This window comes from Corvus cornix, chromosome 17 (genome assembly GCF_000738735.6).
Source record: "Corvus cornix cornix isolate S_Up_H32 chromosome 17, ASM73873v5, whole genome shotgun sequence".
NCBI lineage: Eukaryota > Metazoa > Chordata > Aves > Passeriformes > Corvidae > Corvus > Corvus cornix.
The window spans coordinates 5,891,432-5,916,327 of NC_046346.1; the positions used below are offsets into that span (position 1 = coordinate 5,891,432).

Genomic DNA, 24,896 nt, shown 5'->3' on the forward strand with positions numbered 1-24,896 from the left:
TGCCCGTCTTCTCTCCCTCCCCTCAGCCAGTGTGTCAGGAGAGGGCCTTCATTTCTAGCAGTGAGTTGATTCTCTGTAATCTAAATCTTGTCAGTTTGGGATTATTGAGGTATTAATTCTGTGACACCTGGTCCCATATGATCAGTGCAAGGGTTTCCCCTCCATTTGGTCTACATGCTGTTGGCTTTGCACTTTGCATTTCAGGCAGTTTGGACCTTAAAACTACTCTGACTTGGTACATAATAAATAACAATTTAGTTATCTTAAGGAAACATCAGCAAGATGCAGTTGAGGTCACAGACACTGCAGGGAGCATGCTTTAAAGGAAAAACACAGATTGGACTCAGTCTTACAGAACATATTTCTGTTTATAGCCTTCTTACAGCCTGTAGTCTGGGACTGAAGTGATATTTCAAGTAAAGAGCTGAGAGACATGTCAGGGGTGTTGTCTTGTATTTTTTGTTGTGGTTTTTTTTCCCCCCAGTCCGTTACAGGAAGGAGATTCTAGAACACTTAATCCATGCAGAGGGCAAACACATTGCTGCCCATTTACATAGCTAAAGTATCAGCAAAAGAGTTGGAACAGAATGGAGTAGGAGTAGCCAAAGTTCCTTTTATTGACGTAGAAGCTGCATTTGCTGTGCACCAGAACTGAAAGCCCTAAGCTTGCCCCTGACATCCAAGATCAGTCTCATGTCAGAATAGGGAATCTCAGGCTTGCAGTAGCCTCGAGGCCAGGGGAAGAAGGTGCTCCTCCAAATCAGCCAAGAGCCTCTGGCAGCAGCGCGTCTCAGAGGACCCCATCCATGCTGTGTGACTGTCATGTGCTTGATACAGGAGCTCACTGTTGTCCGTGCTTCTCCACTCATCCCAGAGCCAGGGCACTTACTGGCAGTAAATCTCTGCACTTCCAAATTTCAGAGGGAAGTAAAACTGGCAGTCCAGGGTGATCTGTGCTGTGCAGAAAGGCCAGTGTGAGGCCGAATAGAAGCCCGTGAGCCTTGTTTGTGGAGCTGCACTCTGGGGGGTTTGTGCCTCAGGTTGGATTCTTTTGCTGGCTCAGGCGAGGTGGAGAAGCATGTGTGGTTGTGACTGCAATTGCTGTGCTAACCACAGTGTGTGTTCTCTTGTTTTTGTTTCCTGCTTTTTCACAGCAGAAGGGGCCCCGCCTCACCTACTCGACCTACCATAATCCGACCGGCTGAACCGTCCCTCTTAGATTTATAACTTGAGGCTGTAGACAGCTGGCAACGAGTGCCGTGCTGGCAGCTTCCCCATTCTACCCTCCCTTCCACTGCCACAGTCACTCCTCTCATCCATCCCACATCCCTGCCTCCCACCACCCCTCCCCAGTGTGTCGTAAAACTCTAGCCTAGTGATCGAGCTCTTTGTCTTTGCTCGTGCGTCCTGTATTGCTTTGTGAGCATAGAGTAGCCTTCATTCAGTGGCATGGATCCCTGAAGTACACAGGCTCCTTGGAGAGACCAGCCACAGGGACATCCTTAGGTCCAAGTGGTGGTTGTCCGTCCGGTGATTCCATCTGCCTGGTCTAGCCTGGATAAGTGTCCTGCCTGCACCAGTTAGCTGAAGCACCCAGGACTGAGCTGTAGCTGTTTTCTTTCCTTGTAGTTCAAGACAAAAGCGTGGCTTAGCAAAAATCTACTGTCAAAACACCCATTAGGAAGAGATTAAATGTCCTGTGTATTAGGTTGACTTCTAAGGTGCAAAAATTTCATGTTGGGAACAGTGCAATCAACTTCATATCAAAGTGAGGCAGGAGGATCAGTAAAGGGGGGAATCAATGGATCAGCCCAGTCCTGCCAGAGTGAAGTCTGAGGTAGTGCACGCATATCAGCGTGCAGGGAGCTCATGGGACCTGCTCACACTCGGCTCCCAGAGCCGGGCCATTCCTGCTGGGGACACACTGGCTCCTGCCAGCAGTTGTCTTGCATCACAATTTTTGGCTGACTTTCCTGAACCCAGCAGGGCGAGGGGAATAGACACGCTGCTCCCCTCTTGCAAATGGACAGCCACATGTTTCAGGGAGTTTGCTGTGTGGTGTTTTGTTGAAAATATTTCTGCTTTGAACTAAGCACATCTTTCAGTGTTTTTGGGGTACTGTGGTGACTTCTTCCGTAGCCTTTTCTTGCATGTGGATGGTACGTGTTTGGGGAAACTTGTAACCGTTGTTGATCACAACTCATCTTAAGGTTTGGTTTTTACTTTTCATGCTACATGTATTAAAAAAAAAAAAAAAAAAAAAAGACTTGAGAATTAAAAAATATATCAACCCTGTACATCTCAGATGTCATGTCTCTACCAGAGCTAAATGAGCCACCTGTGTTGCAGGCTGTCCTCCAGGCCTGATTCATGTTGCAGTTCTCTCATTTCAGTGCTATTACTCTTAATTTCTGTTGTGGATCCTCTATTGTTCTGATGCCAGTTCCTTTCTGCATTTTAACTATTGTTTTACTACTTCTCCCCCCTTTCCTTCCCTTTCCCTTTTCCTTTTTCTTTGTTTTTCTTGTCTTTAACCTCCAGCCGGCCGGGTAAGGCCAGTCCCGCCCGCCCGGAGAGTCCAAAACCACCATTTGACATGTAGGCCTGCTCCCTCTGAGACTCTTTGCCTGCCTCTTAGCTGTTCTGTCCTGGAATGGTCTGACTCAAACCTCACACATGGCTTGTTTTGTTTGTAATTTGTGACACACACATATCAGATGTGATTGTAGTGAAACCGTTTTTGGGGGTTTTTTTGTTGTTTTTTTTTTTTTTTCCCAGCTGCTTAAAGGAGTTAAACAAGTATACTGTAGTAATGAGAAACATATCTTTACTGTTATAAATATCTATAAATATATATATAAGATGAAAAATCTATATATGTCCAGGTGTTAAAAGCCATTTGTGCTTCCATGTGAATTTTAGGAAATACTTAAGTAGGAAAAGAATATCTATATACATATATATATACACACACATCCAAAAAGTTAACCAAATCCCAATGTTGAGTTTTTGAGCTAATTGTTAAATTCTCTGCTGTGTGCAGTTGGGTTATTGTATTACCCCAGACTTGTGGGTGAACTGTCTCAGTGCTGGTAGTAGCTGTGATGCAGTTTGTGATCTACCTGTCACTTGTTTATTGGATGAAATAAACTCTCATTTCTGTATAATGAAGGTCTCCATGACTAGAATAAAACCATCTCTCTTTCTCTTGCTTTTTCTCTGGGTGGTTTTCAAGCTGTGTTTTATTATAACCTGATAATTTTCATCCCACAGAGTTAACAAGCTGTACATGCAATCAGGGGCTGATAGGGAAGGTGAAGCAGATCTGCATCAGCACTGAGTGTCCAGGAGCTGCAGTAGAGTGAAACAGCTTGTCAGGTGCAGAAAGGTAAATCCCTGTGCAGAAGAAATTGTGTAGAGGTGCTTCAGATGCGGGGCATACAGAAGGGGGGAGTTTGCACATGAATTGCTTCTTAAAAGGGATTTTTGCCTATGCTGCTTGTGGAGCACAGCAAGTGGATGTTGAGTAAAGGTGAGGTCAGGGAATCACTCCTGAAAGGGGTCAGGGCAAAAAATTAATCTGAAGCTGGGGTCTGGATGTGAAATGCTAGCCAAGAGCCACCTCTCAGGCTTGTGAGCAGTCTGTACAGAAAACATTCATGATAGCTCAGTGAAAAGGGTATATAGCACTGTCAGGGCATGTGCTTTCAATAAAAAATTCATTCTTCTCTTTTTCTGGCCAAAGTTCAAGGTGATCTGTGCAGAAGAAATACCTCTAGTCAGTGCTCCTCTGAATAAGTTTATTCAGAAAGCAAATTCGTAGGAGGGTTAAGTCACCTCTGCAACAGAGCAGAGACCTTCTTCACTGGTCTTGTCTCCTTCACAGTTCTAGAGTAAACACCCAATAAATATTTATTCCATTTACAATAATGCTCTGTATTAAATCATGGCCCTTTCCCTATTAGTTATGTTACAGATTCATGAATAGCCTGAGCAGGCAATAAACACTGAACAGGCTTAGTCTCTCTTCAAGGAATATACACCATTTTACACAGATACAGTATGTATGTACCTCATGCTCTGGGGAGCTGGGAAGCCCAACCACTTGTGCTGAGGGGAGACTGACACTACTCATGCTATTTAAATAAACAAGTTCAAAAACCAGCTTCCCCTGGGGGTTCACAGGAAAGCATTGATTGGGCTGCGTGTCCCTTTTTTCCAATTGTATTTGGAAATATCAAGGTAGGAACCATTTAAAAAAACCAACCCACACATGATCTGCCTTTGCCAGTAAAAGAAAAGCTCTGTGCTATGCTGGTGTAAAGCTTCACCAACTTGGACATGAAGAAATGAACCATCTCTCCTGTTGAACAGACACAAATCTGTGTCCCTGTGCTTGCATCTCATATCTCGTCAGGTTAACAGGGAGGCAAGCTGATGCTGCTTCAGGCACCAGCCCAAATTCCTGTGTTTGATCACACAGCTCCGATGATCAGGTCCCTTTAACCTCCCCTGTCGTTTCCCTCCAAACTCCACTGTTGACACCACCCATCCTAAGAACAGGCAGTTCATGCCTGAAGGCAGATTCATTTGCAGGGTATCCACATGTATTTCACCACTTCCACAGCCAGGAGATTTGTTTTGCTGCTGTTTCATGGAGTGCTCTCCTCCCTCCATGTTCTGTTTGCTCCTTAGAATCAGGGCTATGGCTTCAAGGCAGGGCCAGGTACTACCACACTTGCTGCTGTATGTCCCAGGACCTTAAACATGGGCTGTAGGATCTTGGTTTCCACTCATCTCCTGCACTCCTTACTAAAATGGGAGAAGAGGAAAGATCAGGGATGGAGAACTAGAATCCCTAAAGTCCAGAAATTCAAAACGAAGCATGTTTATTAAGTGGTTTCCTTTTACTTATTTCTCCCATTTCTTAAAATAAATAAAACCTTCAGACACATACAAGTGAAACACATCATCCTTCAAAGTGCAGTTACATTTCCATCCCACTCCCAAGAATCACATAAAGCTTTGTCAAGTAACCAAAAGACCCCTCAAGGCTCCCATCGGTCCCTTCCCCTGGCAATGAGAACAGACAGGGCTGTGCTGCCAAGGAGCTGCTTGCTGGGGGCCTGTTCTGAAATACAGGTGCAAGAGGCAGGGCTGCAGCCGGGAGGGAGAGTTTAGGATACGTAGTATGAAAACAAACCCAACCTGTTGAGAGTCCAAAGAGTCCGTTACCAGAACAGTTAGTTACTTTGGGAGACCTGGAAGGAACTGAGCTGATGACAGGCATGAGTGATGGATCAGAACCGTGTGAAGCTGCTGTGACAGCAGAATCTGGGACAAGGGATTAAGTCATTTTGCCCAAAGTCATGGACTCCCTTTGCCCCCAGTCTGGGCCTGGCCTAGGTGATGTGCCAGCACCCAGCACCAGCTGCCTCTCAGGATGAGTTAAGAGTCTGCCTGTACTCCAAGCACACCAAGTAACAGAGAAAAGAGAAAGAGAAGATGAGGTCTGATGCTTGAGTTCCATCTGATACAATCTCTCTTTACTGATGTCTTTAGGAATCTGTTCTCACCAGGGGCACTGAGCAGAGGTATGGGCACATACAAGTCCATCAAGTCCTTTCAGGCCCGTAGAAGGTTGCTATCAGTAAGATTTAGCACCACTTAAACCACCATGATTTTGACCTCATCGTTCTCATCAGCACGGTAGAAGAAGGGAATGCACGGGTTTTCCAGCAGGGAGCCCAGCCTCTCCTGAGGGTTCTGGATTTCTCTGAGAAGCTGCATTATTTGCTTTGCCGTGGGGTCTTCTTGGTTTGGCTGAGAAGCTTTACTGTCAACAGGGGGGAAACCGGATTGGTGAAGAACAGCAGCCTCTTGTTCTGCTTCATCTGACAGATTGACCTCTCGTAACCCTGCAAGGAGCACAGACAAGGCAGGCAGGTAACTCCTCCCGTCCGCACACCAGGCTGAGACCCGGGGCTGCTCCCCCTGCACAGAGCTTGTCCTGGCTGCAGCTTACCTGCTCCATCGGTGGCGTTCAGCTCCATGCGCCTCTCTGCTGGAAGCACACCTTCAGGCTGGCTTGCCAACAACTCTGGGTTCTGAGCAGCTGCTACATACTTGCTGTACCATTCATTTCTTTCCCTGACCAGGCGCATCACTAAGTCCTGCAGTTCCAGTAGTTTCATCTGCACCAAAGTAAAGGAAAGCCCGTGAAACACGCACACAAACATGCCACTGCAGTTTGCGGCCCTATTCCTGTCACAAAATTAGCAAACAAACGCACAAAGGTTTGCACTCTGAAAGTGCTCCCCAGGCCCACCCTGGTTGGAATAGTACCACAGAAAGGATTCCTTGCCTTCATCTCTTCCTTATCCTGAGCCAACCTGCTGATATACTCCTCCTTCTCCTGGTGCCGCTGTTTGAGGATAGCCCTTTGACTCTGGTAGAGTGCAATGTACTCCCCTGGAACACAAGAGAAGCCTCAGGAGTGTCTGCAAGATTGGGGTACAAGCCCTATAGTGAAGTACGAGGCATGAGGACCCAGGAAATCGAGCCCTGGAGTGGAGACCTAGCCCAGATACGCAGCAGTAGGAGACATGAAGGGCTTGGTAGTTTGAGGGCTCCAGCTCCAAAAGCTGTTTGGGGACCTTCTGCTCCCCACATAAATAAGGCACTGAGCAAGCTCTAGCCTGTGCTGGTGTTGCCTAAACGTACCAATGGTGTCAGTCTCTCCAGACAGCTGGATGCAGCGGTGCTCCAGCTCCTCCAGACGCTCCTTCATATCAGCCTTCTCACGCATCAGCTCTGTGAAACGCAACTGAACACACAAAGTGGGGGTGGTCACCTGGGCTGCTCATGTACAGACAACACCTGTGCTAAAGGTAACACCCCTGTGACACTGGTCTGAGCCTGGGGAACAAATCCTGCTCCTTTACAACCAAGCAGTGGGCAAGCTTTTTAGGATGGAGCTTCTTACTGTGGAACATCTGCTGCTTATTCCCCTACAACCTGTTTGTGTTGTGTCTGACACTGGATCCAAGTCTGGCTGAACAGTGTAGTAGAGCTGAAACAACATGAGATGCTTTGCTTACCTGTAGCTTGTCCATGGCAGTTTTCAAAGCCTCATGAACCTCCACTGGAACAGTATCCATAATGGAGCCTGGAAGGGATGTGTGCAATTTACAGTTTCTCTTGGGGCAGGACACACTCACAGACCCAAAGGTCTGTCTCAGAGCAGCCATGGCCAGCTGGCCCAGCACCTCATGGTCACACTGTCCCCAAACTGTGCCGAGATTTTACCTCCATCCAGTGTGATGTGATGTTGCTGCTCCTGCCTAAGAGCTGCAATTTGCTGCAGGAGGGTTCTGCACTGCTGCTTCTGAGCAGCCAGCTGCTTCCTCAGATCTTGTCGCTCCTGCTCCACTTGGTACATGGCAGAGGTCACAAAAGTAACCTAAGAAGAATTTCAGAGTGTGGACATTAGTGCTTCCCCTGTGTTCAGCAGGATCTATGGTGCATCTCAGGACAGAGTAACAGTTTACCCCGTTTTATTTATGGGTGTGAAACCAAGAACTATGTGACTGCCCTGTTACTAAGCCAGGCAGCAGCTACTGCCTCTTCTCGCTACCAATCAGTGCAGGTTAAAAACTGGGTCCCTTGAGAGCTGCTTGACTGCAGTAATATGACTGTACTTGCAGATAAATCTTGTAGATATTTGACACCATTTCCAAATTGCCTTCCAAGCTAAAGAGACCATCATTATCAAAGCCCCATTAAAGAGCTGCTCTGCCAGCTGAGTTATCATAAGGAAACCACTGCCAGACTTCCAACCTGTTTTGCAGGGATGCTGCAGAAGTCTTGGCTTCTTGCTGCTGTGCACAAGGAACTTTTGCATTTCCCTCATGACTGCACTCAGCTGGTAGGATAACAGCTGATAAACGTCTCTGCAATTTAACTGGTTTCTTTTTCTAGATATTTGCTTAGAACTAAAACCAAAGGCTTTTCTATCCATTAAGACTCACCATTTCTTCATGGCTTTCAAACTTCTCTGGGATCACAAGTGAAGGTTTTTGGATTTCTTCAGTCACTGCTTCATCACCTTCTGTAAAAGGAGGACGGTGAACAAGGAGGCAATGCTGCAGAGAACCCAGCTCTGCCTCCTCCCTGATACAGCCACTCACCCTCCAGTTGGTGCAAAATTCTGCCATCCATTTCTGCTGCTAGCTGACTGATCTGGGCCTGCAGCTCTTTGTTCTCTCTGGCTACAGCTTCTAGACTTTCCTGCAAGGGAGAAGCAGAGGATCACAAAAACCTGCACAAGCCAGACTGCTAACACTCACTCCAGACAGTAGCACCACACACACAAACATACAAGCAGTACTTCAGCTCCAGACAGGTATCACTCGTAGGGCACAGGGTGTAATCTCAGCATCACAGAACAGCCCAGGGTGGAAGGGACTGGCCAAATCTCTCGCTCAATGATTACCTCCCATCTTGTCCCTTTTTACTGTTACCTTGGTCTGCTGCAGCTCTTTCAGGTGCATTTCCACTGTCACCTTCCCCTGGACCTCCTCATGCTGCAGGCGGTCCATGAGCTGTGTCTGAAGCAGGAATTGCTTGTGCAGTTCATCCTTCTCAGCAGCGAGCTGCTGGAAGGCCAGGGTGTACTGCTGCAGGTGGCTGTAGCACTGGTCCCGCTGCTCCTGCAGGCCACGGGCCTCCTGTGTCTTCAGCTCCAGCTGAGAGAACAAGACCAAACCACCACATCAAACCCTTTCTGCCTGAAAAGCTGATCCGTGTGACATGATCCAAACTGTCAACCATTGCCCCAAAGCCACCAACCAGGCAGGCAGCCACCATCTGCCCCCATATGCCGGTCTCCCACATCAGGCAGCAGATGATAGGGGAAGGCTCCCAGCTGGATCTTTACAATATCCATTTCCATGCTTACATCAGTGTCTGGGAAGTTGCCAGCAATTTGCACAATCCAGCCCTGCCATTCCACTGCTGGTGCTCACCGTCTCTTTGAGCTCCCCCAGGTTCTCCTGCAGCTGCCCAAGCTTCTTGGCCAGCTCTTTCTTTACGTATTGCTCTGACTGTAGGGCACTTGTAACCTCCATGTTTTCATTTGTCTGCAAGACAAACATGACTGTGTAAGGAAACTGCCCGAGCCACCATGAAACAGGCTCTCAATAAAACACGTTAGTTCCCAGTACAACAGGGTGCCATCCCTTGTGTTTTTCTGAACTGTAACTGAGGGCCATAAATTGACTGTTTAGGACAGTAAATAACTTATAGAAAGGTTCAGAAGATGGGAGAAGAGCAAGGAAAGAGGCAGGGGAATCAGTGCTGGGACAGTGCCAAGAGGCCTGGTACATCATGCAGCCTGTCAGCTCCAAAGCAGATGGGTGGTATGAATATCCCAAAGAGAGCCACAGACATTCAAAAACAAGGAGTTCAAAAAGGACTAAAGAAAAAAAAAAAATCAACAGCTAGACCATGTGTCAGTCTGCTAGGGCCCCAGAGGGGAAGGTGTTACATTGAAAGAAGCAAAGCAAGAGTAAGCCAAGTAAGGAGTAAGTAAGAGCTCCAGGATAGGTAAGAATGACAGCAGCAGGAGAGAATACTGTTGAAAACTTCCTCATGGGCAAATATAGGGAACAAGAAATGGATATCTTCAGGTAAAAGGGCAGGAGGAATACCCAGGGACAGAAACAGCCTGACTGGCAGGGGATGAGAAGGAAAAGGAAACAGTTCTGGACAAAGATATTGGTTTATCTGCTAGAGCACCTGAGGGAGTAAGGAACTGCAGGGAACCTCCTGGTATGACACTATGAATCAGAGGATGGAGCAGCCACAGTCTCAGAGGATAAGAGAGGGATAATGCTGCTGCCAGTTTTTAACATCTGCGCTACGAAAGGATTGCACCAGTGAGGGAAGCAGTGAGAAAAGATGCGTGGAAGAGACCTACCAGTTTGACAAACCCATTCTGCAGCTCAGCCAGCTGCTCCTTCAGATCCCGGTTCTGGCTCAGTGCCCTACTGATTGTGGCCTTATCACTCTGCATGTCCTCCAGGATCTGCTGCCTGTCCACAGCCTCCTCGCTGTAGCGCTGCACAGTCTTTTCCAGCTCCAGCAGCCGCTCCTCCTGCTCCCGGTTGAGGTGGCTCAGCTGCTCATTGTCACGGACCTGGGCCTGGTACTGCCCGTGCAGCTCCTCCTTCTCCTGCTGCAGCCGTTGGATCTCCTCCTGCAGACTGAGCTCAGCTGCCGTGGGCCCCGGGGGTGAGGGAAGCTCGATATCCATGGGCTTCACTGCTGAGGAAATGCAGTCAGAAGGGGCTCAGTCACACAGAAAATGGCTGGGTGAGACACATCCCTGCTGGGTACACAAAGCACACCCCAGCCCATACGGCTCTGTGACCCAGAAGAGATCACCAGCTGCAGTATCCAGCACAGCACTGAAAGGAACAAAGAGCAAACCTACCCCAAACCCAAGCATAGCATCCTGCTGTCTGCTGCTGACTCCTTCACAGCCCTAGCAGGAGCATCCTGCCTTCCCAAACTCCTGTGCCAGAGAGGCTGACAGTACAGTCAGGCCAATACTACAGACATAACCAGGCTGCTGGTCCATTCACTGCAAGAGTTCACTTGCTGTTTCCCAGGAGAAGAGGGTTCTTAGGGTCACCTGGTCTCCAGCTGCCTTCCCAGCATCAGACCTACTTGCACCTCCTGTGCAGAAGCATCTGCACAGCAGGACAGAGTTATCCAGCTCCACTCTGCAGTGAGAAGCCCCACCTTGGAAGCCCTACCTGATGTGCTCAACAGCTCTGTAACATTGTCTTCCAGCTCCTGAATTTTGGCCATGTGTTTCTCCTTCTCCTCTGCCATTGTGTGGACCTGCAAGGCCACACAAGTGAAAATTACAAAAATGTTCATGGGGCATTTCTTGCTGCCCATGTTTGTCCAGAGCTGGGATGCTGCCCCTGGGGTTACCTGCTCAGAGAGCTGCTGCACCCGCTGCTGCCAAACGCTCCCCTCCTCCCTCAGTTTCTCCACATACTGATCTCTTTCTGCTTGCAGCTGGTGAAGTGACTCTGAGAGCTGTTCAAATCAAAATCAGACAAAATCCTATTGGCTAAATAAATTTGGTTTAAGGGATAAAACTTGAAGAAACCAGTGTTAGTGCAAAGCTCAGACTACATTTTTCTGCCCCACAAGTTTCCTTACGGACATCAAGATTTGGATATTTCATACAACCTCTTACCTGAGCTACCTGGGTTTCTAGGCTCGCCTTCTCCTCCAGAGCCATCTGCAGCTGCTGGTTTGCATCCAGACTCCCTCCCTGGCTTGAGAACTGTTAGTAAAAATCAGAAAGCTAAGGCAAAATGTTAATACTCAATTCCTGCACAGCCTTTCCCCTGGGAGTAACCTGCCACATGATCTATGTTGTAACCTTCTATAGTTCTTTAAAGTGCTCCAACTCATAGTGAAGTTCAGTGTGGGAAAAAATAATAGGGGGATTAAAAACAAAAAGCTGAGATTTTAGTCCTGTAAAACAGGCTGAATTGGGCAGCTCCTCCCTACCAATTTTACATTTACTGTTTTTTTAATTAAGAAAATACGATTCAATCAAACTTTGGCTCAGAAATTTTGTGCATTTCCAGAGTCTGCACTATACAGCCAGATCAGATGGTATAAAAGCTGTGACCTTAAAAGTTGTCAGACATGTCAGGAATTTAAAGCCAGTGTCTGAAGTATGTCAGTGGACTGAGCAGCAAGGCTGGTTCAGCTGAGGCACAGCACTTTTCCCAGAAGAGCAGCAGTTGGCTTAATTTCAAGGGTAACTTAAGACACAGTCTAGGAATAAAAAAAAAGAGCATTTTCTTCCCTCCCAGGCTCAGGGTTACACCAAGCTTGCCCTCTGACCTGCTAACAGCTGGCTCCATGCACTCTTTCCCCAGCTGACTTCAAGCTGCCACTGTCCAATTCACCACCTTCCACTGGTGGGTACAAACACCCCCCCTACTCAGCTCGTTACTCAGTGAGACTGCACAACTGAGTAACCAAAATCCTGAACAGACACAACCAGAACAGTCACTGTATTTCCACATTTCACCCTGTCTCACTGTACAACAGTTTTAGCAGACTAATGCAACATTGCTTTTCAATCAATGTGTGCTTTTCAATCAATTTACAGCTCCAGCTCCCTAGGGAATACAAACTTTCTGTTCCTCTGAGGCCTCACTGAAAGCTTTTTTCTAGGAGGATGTCTTGATGAGATTGAGCCTTCCTTAAAGCCAGGAGTTAACTCTTGCCCCCTGTCTCAGAAGGAATTGTAGCAGTGTCATCAGTGTCATTTGCCCTCACCTGTTGAATCATCAGTTCAGCCATTTCCAATTTCTTCTGCAAATCTTCCACATCCAACTTCATAGCTGAGTTCTGGGACACCAGAGAGTGAACCTTCTCTGACAGCTCTGAATTCTGCTGTTTTATTTCCTCACTACTTTTGCTAAAACAAACAAAAAATTAAAGTGGCTCTGGGTCTGCTGATGTCCAGGTCATAAATCTACAAACCAGTGCTTCCTGGCAGCTAGAATCACAGAAACATCACATCTAGTGACTACTTTTTTTTTTAATGGAATGTCTGGCCTCCCGAGTCACCAGCTGTGGTCTGTGCCACTTGTAATGTTTTGGGGCTCTTCTGCAGTACTGAGCAGAAGGGACTTACCTTCGTTTGTACAGTTCCAGTTTCAGGTTGTCTCGCTCCTTCACTAACTCTTTATTATGCTGGAGAAAAAGGAAATTACATCATCTATAGACTTCAAACAAACAAATAAGATATTAAAAAATACTTCATTTCATCTTTAACAGATCAGCTAAAGCAGAAAAAGTCACCACTTTAGCAAAAACCTCAGGACAGGTATGCTTAGAACCTCCTGAATTTGCCAGGAATAAGTCTGCTCAGTCTTTTCAAATGTGATGCTACAAGTATTTCTGCAAACTTCTGGCTTAACATCAATTCTGAAGTGTGTGTTTAATGGAGATTTCTGGGACAAAGTCTCTCTCTTGTGTGGAACTGCCAGACTAATGAAGTGAGGTGCCAGATCTGAAGGCACCAACTGGACCGTATGATTTAGTCACAGAAACTTGAATGAAGTTTGCCTTGATCGTGGGGAATACAGGGCTTTACAAGGATAATTAACAAGGTTGATTTCTGCCTCTTCTCCAAGCAGGGACTGCAGACATTGCAGCAGTGTAGTAATAAGCAAACAGCCAAAGGCAGAACTGCTGGTTAAGCATAAACAGAGTTGACTCTTACCTTCTCTGACTGCTTTTGCTGCATGGAGATGGAGGACAAAGTGCGCTCCAGCTCCGAGACCCGCTGGCGAGACGAATGTAAACGGGCAGCAAGGCTTTCAGCTTCTCCTGGACAAGTCAGAGCACAGTCAGTTGAGGCTAGATCACAAAGAGCATTTTGGAACTGGCTGAACAGCACTTTCTACTTTGTCAACAAGCTCTTCAGGCAGCACAGAGCTTTGTAAATCAGCAGAGCTGGCTCCACTCCTGGCTCTATATCATTCACTAACAGCCCTGGGAGCACAGCTCTCTCTCTACCTGCCTCACTTTAGAGGCAGATGATGAAACTTCCTTTGCAGAACAATAGACAATATGTTGTCTGGGTTGTTTTTTTTTTTTCCTATTAGAATACATTGCTCAAATTTAGTTCAGAATAAAAGGCTCAGGTAAGACCTAGATTAACATGAAAGCTGTGTGGGAGGCGGGGTGGAAAAGGGGAACAAAGTTTTTAAAGTATCAGAAAGGAACAGTCTGGAGTAGTAACCAGGCCCAAGAGAGGTGACAAGGCTTTAGTGATGCACAAAACAACCTCAACTGCTGTGAGACCAACATGCTCCCATTTGGGGGCAGCTATGATGACAGCAGCAGTGCCAGTGCCAAAGGCTGCTAACGGAGGAGTCGGGGAGTGCTGTGAGCTGGCTGCCAGCAACTGTTCGTGCCTGTGACTTGACACCCACAGTTCAACCACCAGCTTGAGCTGCAGAGACAGTCACGTACCTGATTTCTGCCGTGCAGCTTGCTGAGTATGGCCAAGGGCTGTCTGCAACTCAGATTTCTCAGAAACGAGAATTCCAATAGTCTGGATATGAACCTTTGGGAAAGGAAAATCAGCTCAGTGCAGAACTTCTTTGCTTGCCACTGCAACATCACTGTTGTCACGAAAGGACAATTCAGTAAAGAGCTCTTGCAGTTAAGTACAGTCTGGCTGACACTTGCAGTTTTCCTAAAGGAATGGACTTCTGGCTTCAAGGATAAGGACTATGAGTGCTCAGTAATCCACAAAACAGCAGAAGTCAGGTGATATTACTGTAAGGGAGGCTCTGCCTTACCTGTAACTGTTCCCTCAATGCTGCTTGCTCTTTAGAAAATTTCTGTTCAAACTCCTTCTTTTCCTGTAGAAACAAATAATGCTTGGTCAGCACAAACATGCAGATAGTTAACCCTTGTTTTATGTCAAACTAAAAAAGCAGGAATTCATTGGTACTATTTCTAGCATCTAAATGATACCAGTATTTTTAAAGACACGCTTAATCTTCCATTATTTGAACTACCTAATCGTTTTTCCATCCCAGACCAGCAGTGATAGCAAGTGCAATCATTGCAGCACACACGTGGCAGTGTTGGAATGGAAGCTCCTGGCAAGGTCCCAAACTGTAACCTTCTGCCCCCACTGTACTCCTCCAACTTGAGCATTTAAATATTAGCTTTGGTCAAAACAAGAATGCTGCCTGTCAGGCCCAACTCATGAAGTCAAAATATTCAACCTTATGCTACAAATTAAAACTGAAGCTAAGACAAGATCACGTACGCTTGTGCCACAATCCACTGTGTTTTCTACTCCTCAGAGAAACAGATACCTATTTCTGTATCTATCAAAAAATAGGACACACTTTACCTTCTCCAGCTGATTCACTGCTTCTTGGTTCTGCTGTTTCTGTGGAAGAAAATTGATGCACCAATATTAAGAGAGAATATTCTCATACTGCTGAAACACATTTTCACTTTGATGAAGTAGGATATATGCCCAGTTAATGCAAAGAGAATTTCCATTTCTGTAGAAGATTAGGAAGTTCATCTTAGCTATTAAAAGTAAGAGATTTGGGGCTCCCTTCACTATTGCATGTGATATGTTTTTCATTGTCCAGTACATTATCACAGTTCTCCCCCAACACCTCTGCTGAAACTCCTCTATGTTCCTATCTGAGCATCCAGCAACTTCAGTTTAAACTTGCAATATCCCACATCTATGCAATTAATCATAGTCAAACTGGTGTGTTAGCAAAAATGCTTTCAATAAAAAATAAATACCTAAATCCCAAACCAAAAGTCCTTTCCTTTAAGTGATTCCTTAGACTTCTATCCCGTTAGCAACGGGGCCTCTAAGTCATGCAGTGCTGCACGTACGTTGGCAGGATCCCACCAAGGCGGTATGAGACAGAGCTGAAGCCAGATGCAAGAAAAGGGATAGTTCTGTCCCAGCCAATTTCAGTCTTATGGGTGAAGTACTGGAGAGCTGTGACTGCACAAAGTGCATCTGGAGGTGTGAATGGGACAAAGGCTGCCCCGGCTGCCACCAAACCCTGTTCGCCCTTTGCTACTCTTGTCCCCCTGGCAGTTTTCTCACAGATGCCTCTTAAGTAACTACATAAATAGTATTTTTCCCCTTCCCAAATGATGAATATTGGCCGAGCTGTTTCTTTATTACCATTACTACCTCAGTACATTTTGAAACACAACTGCAGATGGAAGGGTGATGAGGTTTTGATTTTAGCAATGCCAGCACACAACATAACCAGGAAAAGCAAAGGCAAGAGCACAAATGCAGCAAAGGCCCTACAGAGTTCCAGACAAACAGAAAAGCTGGCAAACAATGAGAATCCTAGGTGGGCAACGCACTGTACCTCTGCAGCCCAACTAAAACACAAAATTAAACAGAACAGAACAAAAATAACCCAAAACCAAAAATGAAACAAAAAGAGGGGTCATGGGGTACACTGGGAAATGCTGAACTTTGGGAAAAGTCTAGTTTTAGAGAGGAACAAAATGGGGGAAAGTATTTCACACAAGAAAGGCTCTTTTCAGCCTGGAACAGATCTGCTTAGCTGCATTTCTTGCAGTGTTAAGGCTGAAGGCTGAAAAGCAGCAGCAGGAATCCATGCAGGCCACAGGACAAAGCAGTTCATTCATTGTGCCAAGAGAAGCTGAGGATATGATCAGAAAACAGCCCCAGGCTCTCTTGGACCTATTGCTCCCACTCTGCTGATATATTTAGAACAGCATCACCACCTGCAGAAACAGGTTTTCACACTGCTGCCAGCACCAGAATTCTGTATTTCAAGGATTCAGACCAGGACCAGAAATAGCTGTTTTATCAGGATGCTTATCATCCAGGGACAGTGTGAGGAGATCAACAGAGCACACTTAAATGGAAACAACAAAACTGTTTCTGCTTCCTCAGATGAGCCACCACACTCACAAGTGGCCTTAGGCTTTGATCCTCTCACAGGTTTTCCATCCAGCCCATTTTGTTCCATACAAAGTGCTGTGTAAGCAGCCTTCCTTGTGGCACTATGAGGGAACCCGTAACCTTGCAGACACCCAGACAGCATGGAGGAGCAGCAAAGACAGCGTCAAACTGGTTGGTTGGATTGTTTCTTACCAATTCCTCTATCTTTGTAACGAGCTGTTTGTTAGTTAGATTGCTGGAATCCAGGGCTACTGCCAGCTCCTGGTAACGTGTCTGACGGGCACATGCATATAGGAGAAAAAGGAAGGAGCAGAAGAGGAGGAGGGAAGGAAAAAAGCAATAATTAAAAAGGACAGAAAAATAAATCATCATCACAGTTTGATATAATCAGATTCTCCAAACAAAACAAAATCTATGGTTTTGACAAAAGCAGCTGGGATGTCAACCTATTTTAGCCATTTCTGCTGAGGCCTCATTTTGACATAAGAGTGAATCAGAAATAAGAACTGCAGTTGCATGGAAGCCAGATTATCCCCCGTCCCCAAACTGGGAACACCTCCAATACCTGCCTCTGACTGTTGTGATCACAACTACTCAATTACAGCCCCAGGTGACACTACACAGTGATATATGTGACCTGTGCCTTCAGTTATGCCTCACTAACACTGCTGTAAGCACAGAATCCAAACAAGTGATCAACAGCAGCAATTAAGAAGAAAAATAAAAAACGTGACAGATTGAGAACAACTTACTTCCATTTCCTTAATATTTGTGGAAGAAACAGCATTTTCTCCATTCACATACGATGTAGACTAGAAGTAAATCAAGTAAGTCGGTTTTAGTCCCCAAGGCAACAAATCACTATTAGGTAAGAACCCACTATAACAGTAACACTCCTTATAGCACCTGTCACTTCAAACGACCACACACAGGCACAGAAAACACTTTTCTGGCTCAGGATAGACGCCGGCTGCCCCTGTGACAAGCTGATGTGAATTATTCAGACTGACTTCATATTCTTTTCCACTAAATCAAGAGTACATCTTTCCATGAATACGTACAATTCATTCATCCCACTCTCCTTTTCTTCCTACTGCTGAAATCTTACATTCCTAAACCAGGATTTTTTGCTCCTCAGTGTTTAAATATCACATTGGTTAGAATGGCTGCAGATGTCTCTGAGATTGAAGAGTGTTTCCTTGAGCTGTCTGCTTAAAGTTCCACATCAAACACCAAGAGAATTAATGGGACAAATGGATGAAAAGGAGTACCTGGGAAACCAGGCCATTGAGTTGTTCAGACAACTGACGGAGACCCTCTGTTGACGAGAAAGACCTGGGAACAAAGACCTGGCAATGAAAACCTCTCCCAGAGAGCTGCCCAAATCAGCACAGCATTGGGGCAGGAATAAAACCTTAATTTGTTTGGATCCTGATGCAAAGCCAACACAGACACTCACCTGTTCTCATCCAAAGCATTTTTATGATCCTCAGCTTCATGCATCTGTGGATTAAAACATAAAAACTTACAAGCCTGTAAAAGATGGGAGTCACACTTACGAATATGTCACTAAGACTTGATTAAACCTGGGCTCCAGTTCCACAGCTCCTGTAATTACTGGCTTCCCAAAGGAAGATGAACTTAAAACCACCAACTCAGCCCTGGCTTACACAATTTCTGAGTGGTGTGAGTCTGGGTTTCCTGGAATAGAGAAACTCAAGTGTAACAGGCTTTATGCCTGCTGCTTTTATTTATCAGGATAATCAACACTTTGCTGAAAAAAACTTCAACTGAATCTTTAATTAGTGGAAGGAAACACAGATTGATTGGACTGGAGACCTGTCTTATTAAGGGTACTTTCTGCTAATGAAATAGGAGAGAAGGGGAAGAAAAACAGCTTCAGAAGCCACAGGGACACGTGTATACTCTCACAGACAGATGATGACTGCATGGAGAGTGAAGAATGTAGTATTTTTAAGAGGAGAAAACCTGAACTAGTCATATTTATGAGGGTCATCTTTCTCCACACTAATGTGGCATCACTAACCAATATTCAATGGTAGAGCATTGATGGTAAGTCACAAACCTGTGTCAGCTGCATGCTCTCAGGAGCAGGCAGAACAGAACCACAACTAGGGAGGCTGTTGCTGTTAGATAGCACAGGGACATCGGGAGCAAGCTGTTCAGCACTACGAGTGGCAACATCACTGTCAAAGTATGCCTGTCACAAAACACAGCACAGGATTACAGCCTTCATGCACAATGAACAAACACACACACCAACACATCACCTTGTGACCTGCCTGTGAAAACCAGACAGATGTGAACAGTCAGTCATTAAGAAACATGTGGAAAGGAACCTGTGTTCTCCCCAGAGCAAAGAGGTGGCTGCATCAACCACAGACAAACACCGTCCCAGAGTGTGTCCTTTCATAAAGGACCAGTGTCCCATAATCCGACTCCCTTTTTTAACACAGGGCAATAATGTCACCCAAACTCTTAAGTTCACACACGACATTCACTGCAAAAGATTCACCAAAAATCAAGTAAGGGCAAAGCCAAATGTCACTGCACTTTGAAAAGCACCACCTTCAAGGTGTTCCTGGGGAAAACACAGATCACTGTATGCAAATGAAGATGGAAAAGAACAGGGGAGTGACTACTTGAAAATTGGGTTAGTCAGACTCAAATGCTCTGTCTAAAATTCGATGAAATTTGTGGCATGCCATGACCCACCAGTTTAGAAACAGGGCATTTATGAACAGGCCAGAGGAAGGGTGGCTGGGTGCAGGTCCCTGTGGCCCTGCTGCAGCCATAGATCCCATGACTAGAAGAATCTAAATAGAAAAGAGGAGCACCAAAAACCTATTTCTGGACAGCAATGCAAGTTCCCACCCAGCCTTTGTGGGAGGATGGATGGCATCCACACTGCACTGGACTATTTCATCTCCTTGTACAGCACTAGAGCCATAAAGGTCCAACAGTGCTCTCATGTTTTACAGCAATTTGATTGATTTCATCATCCAGCTCTGGTAAGTCATCACTTAAAAACACAACAAAACAGATGAGATAATCTTTCAGCATTCAGCCCCACCAATACACTGCAGCTCTCTGCAATTCCACCTGGAAGAGTTCCCTCTTACTTCAGTTACTTCCTTCTTGGTAATTCATAGGAAACAAGAAATCTCTCTTTTGGCATTCCCTGTTTACCTGCTCAGCACTTCACTCACTAATCCAGCAGCAAGGTTAAAACAGCAACAGTGAAGGCAGATTTAATGAAGGCAGTAAGTTGGAAGACTACAAAGGGAAGCAGAGTTTTCTCAATTTCTTTTTAGCAGGACAGGTACTGATGCTCTGAAGGAGCAATATATGTTAGGTGCTTATTAGGAAGGTCAGAAACTCCCTCACTTCTTTCAGCTAAAGGCTCTTCACTTTTATCAATCACACGCTCATCAGTATAAACATCAGAGGAACAATGAGGAATTCATTCCCCACTGCATCTCAAAATGATAATTTCTTCTGATCAGAACATTCTTTCTGCCTAATACTTCCAAGATGCAGAAACCAGTAATGTGCCTTAACCACAAGAACTCCTTCCTTCTTTCTTCATAAGGAACAGTTTTGTAATAAACTCTCAAAAATCCCAAAACTATTTGAACAATCAAATTTGTTGGAAACAGAAAGCATTAGAAGCAAAACACTTATATAGAAATTATGCATTGTGACATTCTAATAATGTAGAATAAAAAGTCAGTAATTCTGCTCAGCTTAGCATGTAGTAGGATCCACTTGTTTTCATACAAAGGCTTCTACTTAGCTGGTTTTCCTGTATTTCAGAGCCAAGAAGGCTGAAGTGAGAGAGAAGGGAGGGCTCTGCTTCACATGAAACACCAATGGCAGCAGCTGCTCAGCTGCCAATGATCAGCTTTTCTGCCCTATTAGCATCAAGTTTCTGAACAGCATTTTCCTAACTCAGGATTTTTACAAGACAGCAACCGGAATGAGAAATCTTTCTTTCATTATATATTGCAGTTAAAGATTAGTTTTCAAATAATTCCTAAAACCCCAGGCACAACAATCCAAAAATTCTATAATAGCCAATCAGATCAAACTGTATCTCTGAGGAAAACAGAAAAAAAAATGGGGAAACAAGAACGAATAGAGTAATAAATTCTCCCTTTGCAGAACATGACTAAGCTGTAGACATATGTAGGCCTTCACTGCAAGGCTAATGTCACCTCAGCAACAGCACTGGACCACCTATCTTCATGTCACCCTCCAATGTGAAACAAGTCTCTTTCTCCAATATTTAACTTACTCTGAGCTTACAAGTATTAACTGAAACCAGTCCCCAGGACAACAGTGACAGTTTAGTCACAACACAAGTTTTCTGAGGCTGGACAGGTACACCCAGCACCCCAAAGCTGGCAGTGTGTCTTCACATCACTCGAGTTCTGCTGGTACAGAACCTACACAACACAGTCCAGCTGGTGGAACTCTGCATGTCAGATGTATTATCACACAAAAGAAAAAAGGATACAAAGGCAATTCACAGGGAATTCCATTCTACCTTGTGGTTTCACTTCATCTGTCAGGTACCCCAGATGATTACTATAGTTATATTTATTGCTGGAGACACATGGATATGCAGTAAATATAAGAGTGAGCTACTTAATGACAACTACATTGAAACAATGGTAGGGAAATAAGCTACCAAAATGATGCAAGTGAAAATGAAAAGCAGAGCTTTGGTACAACAAAACTGGAAGAACATTCTGGGCTACAAAATTTGACTTCTCTGAGTTCCTATCACAGTTTGGGCCTTATTTTAAATAAACTGACTGTCTGAAAATAAATATTTTTAAAAGGCTGTTTGTTTATGTGTGCTCCTAAACACCTTTCTCTTGCTTCTTGGCATACTTCCTGCCCTTTCCTCTTCAGGATCCTGGGAATGTGAAGACGCTGAAGCCTGGACATGCCTGGCTTTGAAGTATTTGACTTCCTGCCTAAGCATATTTAAACCCCTGGTACTTGCCAGACTGTACATCACCTGTGCCAGCTTCACTGCCTGTCATAAAAGGAGCGGCTGGAATAACCAGCCAGGGCAGCTGCTTGCCTGGAGATGAGCAGAAACGTGCCCTTCAGAAACCAAGCTCCAGGAAAAAAAGCAATGACACTCAGAGCAGGAGAAATACAAAATATGGAAACACTACCTCTTCCTAGTGCAGTTTTCCTCAGCTGTTAAATGAGTTTATTGCCTCACCCCAAATTCCCGTTTTCCTCCAAGCTCAGCTGTCTCAAGGCTCACTTTTTGACGTGTTAACTTTGACGCAAACCAGAAGGGAACAAGCACTTAACGAGCAATGGTAACAAAGAGCTCCATGTTAATAAACCAGCAACAAAACTGAAGCAACTGACAATGGATGTGTGAGGAAAAGGCTCCATCCCAGAGATGGAGCTCAGTGTGAACAGAACCCGAAGCATGCGGGAGGGAGAGCGAGTCACTGCAAGGGACACAAGCACTGCCTCACCTTCCTCTTGTCCAATGAGGGTATGGCTACCCCATTGGAGCGGTTAAGGTCTGACACCAGCACCTTCAGAATGTTCTGAATCTACAGGAGGCGAAAGAAAAGGGGAAAGAGAAACAGCTCAGAGAAGAAAAGAGAGGAAACGTCAATCCAAGGCAGCCAAGGAACCAGCCTTGTCCAGCTCATGAGGACCACACACCTCAGCCCAGCAGGTCTGTGCACACCCAGGGCACCATCAGACAGGCTCCATCACCAGCTGCACCTTCCCAAACAGGCAGCTGCCAACTCCTGTAGCACACTTCATACACCACCTACACCACGCAGCTCTTACCCCAGCACAACCACTTCCCAGCTCCAGTCAGATTGTCCAGAAAACCAAAGAAGAGGGAGGTGACAAATGATTTGGGAGAAAGAATGAGACACTCACATTCTCTGGAGGCTGCTGGTCATCAGTGGTGGGAGTTGCAGGTCTGCTGCCTTCTTTAGTTTTGCGTTTTTTCTTAGTTCCTGCAGTTGCTCCAGGGCTGTTCTTCTGCTGATATTCCTTCAGCTGTGAAGAGAAGAAGAATGTGAAGTCCAAACAGAATATGCCTACTGTAACCCAAAAATCCCTCAAAACCTAACTCCACTGAGTAAAAATACAGATCAAGTGTAAGGACAAGAGAAATGCTCTTCCATTAATTCATCCGTTTGGGGGGAAAACATGAATCAAAATAAGCCCAGAAAAGGCTAAATTAAGACTGAAGTGATGGGTTTATGACAAGAGTTGTAAGCATTCAACTTTTGTTTACAGCCAATGCTGTTCGTGGGAAATTATTTGATACTCCATAGTGCAACTACAAGGAGATTGAAAGCACTGGTTTAGGGGATTTTTAGAGTTTTAAGTAAGAGCAATAAGGCAAAATTAATAAAGGGCAATTAATCCTGCATGCAAAGTGAAAAAGCACTGCCTGCTAGTAAAATGTTCCACTCCATGAAAGATTTTATGAAGGACAGTTGCAATCTCCACAGTAGACACTGCAACAACTGCAAACTAAGGGGAAAACAACCTACAAACACTTTTTAATCGCATCCACTTCGCCCAGGAAGTGCCGGTCTGATAAGATGTAACTCGAATCCCGCCAGGTCTGCCGGCATTTCTGTGCAATTGCTGCACGCCCGAGCCCCAGAGCGGCCGGTCCCGGCAGTTGTTTATACAAATAAGGGCACCCCCGGCCCGCACACCCCGGGCAGGGCACGGCGGGGCAGCAGGGAATGGAGAAGGACGAAGGAGGATCCCATTAGTGGTAGGATTTCAAAATGGAAGCCTGAACTGCTCCAGGACACTTTCCCGTTCCTGTGACTTTGACACAGAAGCGCATCCCGCCAGGACGCAGGCAGCCGGGCCGCCCCGAGGGAAAAAATACGGGGAAAAAACAGGAAAAAAGGGGGGAGGGGGGAAAAAAAAGGGGCGGGGGGGTGGGGGGGGGGGTAGAGAGACACGACACCCGCATACCAGCCGGGGCAACCCTCACAGCACCGCAGCCACCCAGGCCTGGCCTCGCCCCGCCCGCCGAGAAGGCCGGGCCGCAGCCCTGGACACCCGCGGGCTCCCGGGGCCCCACCGCAGCCCGGCCCGGAGCGAGGGGGCGGCGGCGGCCCAGCCCGCGCCCCTCGGGGGAGGCCGCGCTCGGCCCGGCCCGGGGTCCGGCCCGCACGAGGCCCGCGGAGCGCAGCCGCCCCCAGCCCCGTCATGTCGTATCCCGTCCTGCCCGGACCCCCGGCCCCTCACCTTCTTCTTGGCCGCGGCCAACCGGCTCTGCCTGCTGCCGTCCGCCATGTCTGCCCCGCGCCCGGGCCACGTCAGCCCGCCAGGAGCGGCGGGGGCGGCGGCGGCTCCGCCCCCGGCCGGCCCCGCTCCGCCCCGGGACACCCCGGGGTGACACAGCGGGAGAGCCCGGCCCCTCTGGGACGCCCTCGCCTCGGGACACCCCGGACCCCGTGTGACACCTGACGCTGTCCTGCTGCTGTAGTGACCCGACAGCTCAGAGCAAATGCCGGGAGGGGCCAGCCCAGCTTCCCTCGCCTTTGCGGGGCGCGTCCCGCACACCCGCCTCACGTTCTGCCCTGTGGTGTCCGACTGCTGCCTCTGATCGCGCGGGTAGCGCAGGTGGTGGGGTCACTGTGTGTGATCCCAAATCCTTTGACCTTCCAAGCGCGGCAGCACCAGAGGCTCGGGCAGCCCCGGCGCTGAGACACGGCTCTTACAGGGACACGGCTCTTACAGGGACACGGCTCTTACAGGGACACGGCTCCCTGCGCCAGCCGGGCCCGAGCGCGGCGGGACGGGGCTCCCGCGCTGTTCGAGCCGCTGTGCGGGACTCGGAGGGCCGGGCCCGGAGGGAGATGCGGTGGCCCGGCGGGACACGGGGACAGCCGGGGACGCGGCAGGGCTCGCCTTGCGAAAACAGCATTGCGGAGGTGCTTAAGGATAAAGACTGGACGTGGCACTCAGTGCTGTGGTCTGGTTGGCACGGTGGTGTTCGATCACAGGTCGGACTCGGTGATCTCAGAGGTCTTTTCGAACCTGATTGATTCAGTGATTTTGTGTGAGTGATCCCGAGACCCCCTGAGCCCCCGTCCCAGCTGGGCCGCGGTGCTGAGGTGTCTCTGGGGCACCGAATGTAACTACCTCGGCTGCGGCCATTGGGGGCAATTGAGTCCTGCCGCACTCATGTCACCGGCAGCCCCACCACGGTCGGGCCCGGCAGGGGACTACAACTCCCGGCGTACCCCTCGGCGGCAGAACTACAACTCCCGGCGTGCTCCGCGGC

The 24,896-nt window shown here is 47.0% G+C and overlaps 2 protein-coding genes across 23 annotated transcripts in view; one reads left to right on the plus strand and one right to left on the minus strand.

Annotated features, from left to right (window-relative positions):
- DNM1 (dynamin 1) overlaps positions 1 to 3,210 on the plus strand; it is a 66,370-nt gene extending 63,160 nt beyond the window's left edge. For 7 of the 18 annotated variants that reach the window (XR_005603258.1, XM_039561767.1, XM_039561769.1 and 4 more), the window contains one exon: positions 1,155 to 3,206. Coding sequence is in view for 8 of the 18 variants with exons in the window: in XM_039561767.1 (XP_039417701.1) it covers positions 1,155 to 1,227 (73 nt within the window). In the remaining 10 variants the exon portion in view is untranslated. Of the gene's footprint in view, positions 1 to 1,154 lie in introns of all 18 variants that reach the window. The other 11 variants (XR_005603257.1, XR_005603259.1, XR_005603261.1 and 8 more) reach the window with 3 other exon arrangements.
- On the minus strand, positions 2,235 to 23,956 carry GOLGA2 (golgin A2). Of its 5 annotated transcripts, none has more exons than XM_039561756.1 (28): positions 23,855 to 23,956; positions 22,511 to 22,633; positions 22,087 to 22,167; positions 18,642 to 18,776; positions 18,015 to 18,058; positions 17,827 to 17,890; positions 17,308 to 17,367; positions 16,748 to 16,828; positions 14,984 to 15,022; positions 14,418 to 14,480; positions 14,086 to 14,179; positions 13,331 to 13,437; positions 12,740 to 12,798; positions 12,379 to 12,520; positions 11,276 to 11,365; positions 11,005 to 11,112; positions 10,821 to 10,908; positions 9,980 to 10,323; positions 9,027 to 9,140; positions 8,523 to 8,747; positions 8,190 to 8,289; positions 8,031 to 8,110; positions 7,309 to 7,462; positions 7,101 to 7,168; positions 6,724 to 6,826; positions 6,365 to 6,471; positions 6,026 to 6,194; positions 2,235 to 5,918 (listed from the first exon to the last, which is right to left on the minus strand). In XM_039561756.1, exons 1-28 carry the CDS (start codon positions 23,900 to 23,902, stop codon positions 5,668 to 5,670), a joined length of 3,141 nt encoding a protein of 1,046 aa, XP_039417690.1. In that variant the 5' UTR covers positions 23,903 to 23,956; the 3' UTR covers positions 2,235 to 5,667. The 5 variants fall into 5 exon arrangements, with proteins under 5 accessions (XP_039417690.1, XP_039417689.1, XP_039417691.1 ...); XM_039561755.1 differs by having other exon boundaries at positions 9,980 to 10,326; XM_039561757.1 differs by lacking the exon at positions 22,087 to 22,167 and having other exon boundaries at positions 9,980 to 10,326.
- Positions 23,957 to 24,896: the final 940 nt, after the last annotated feature.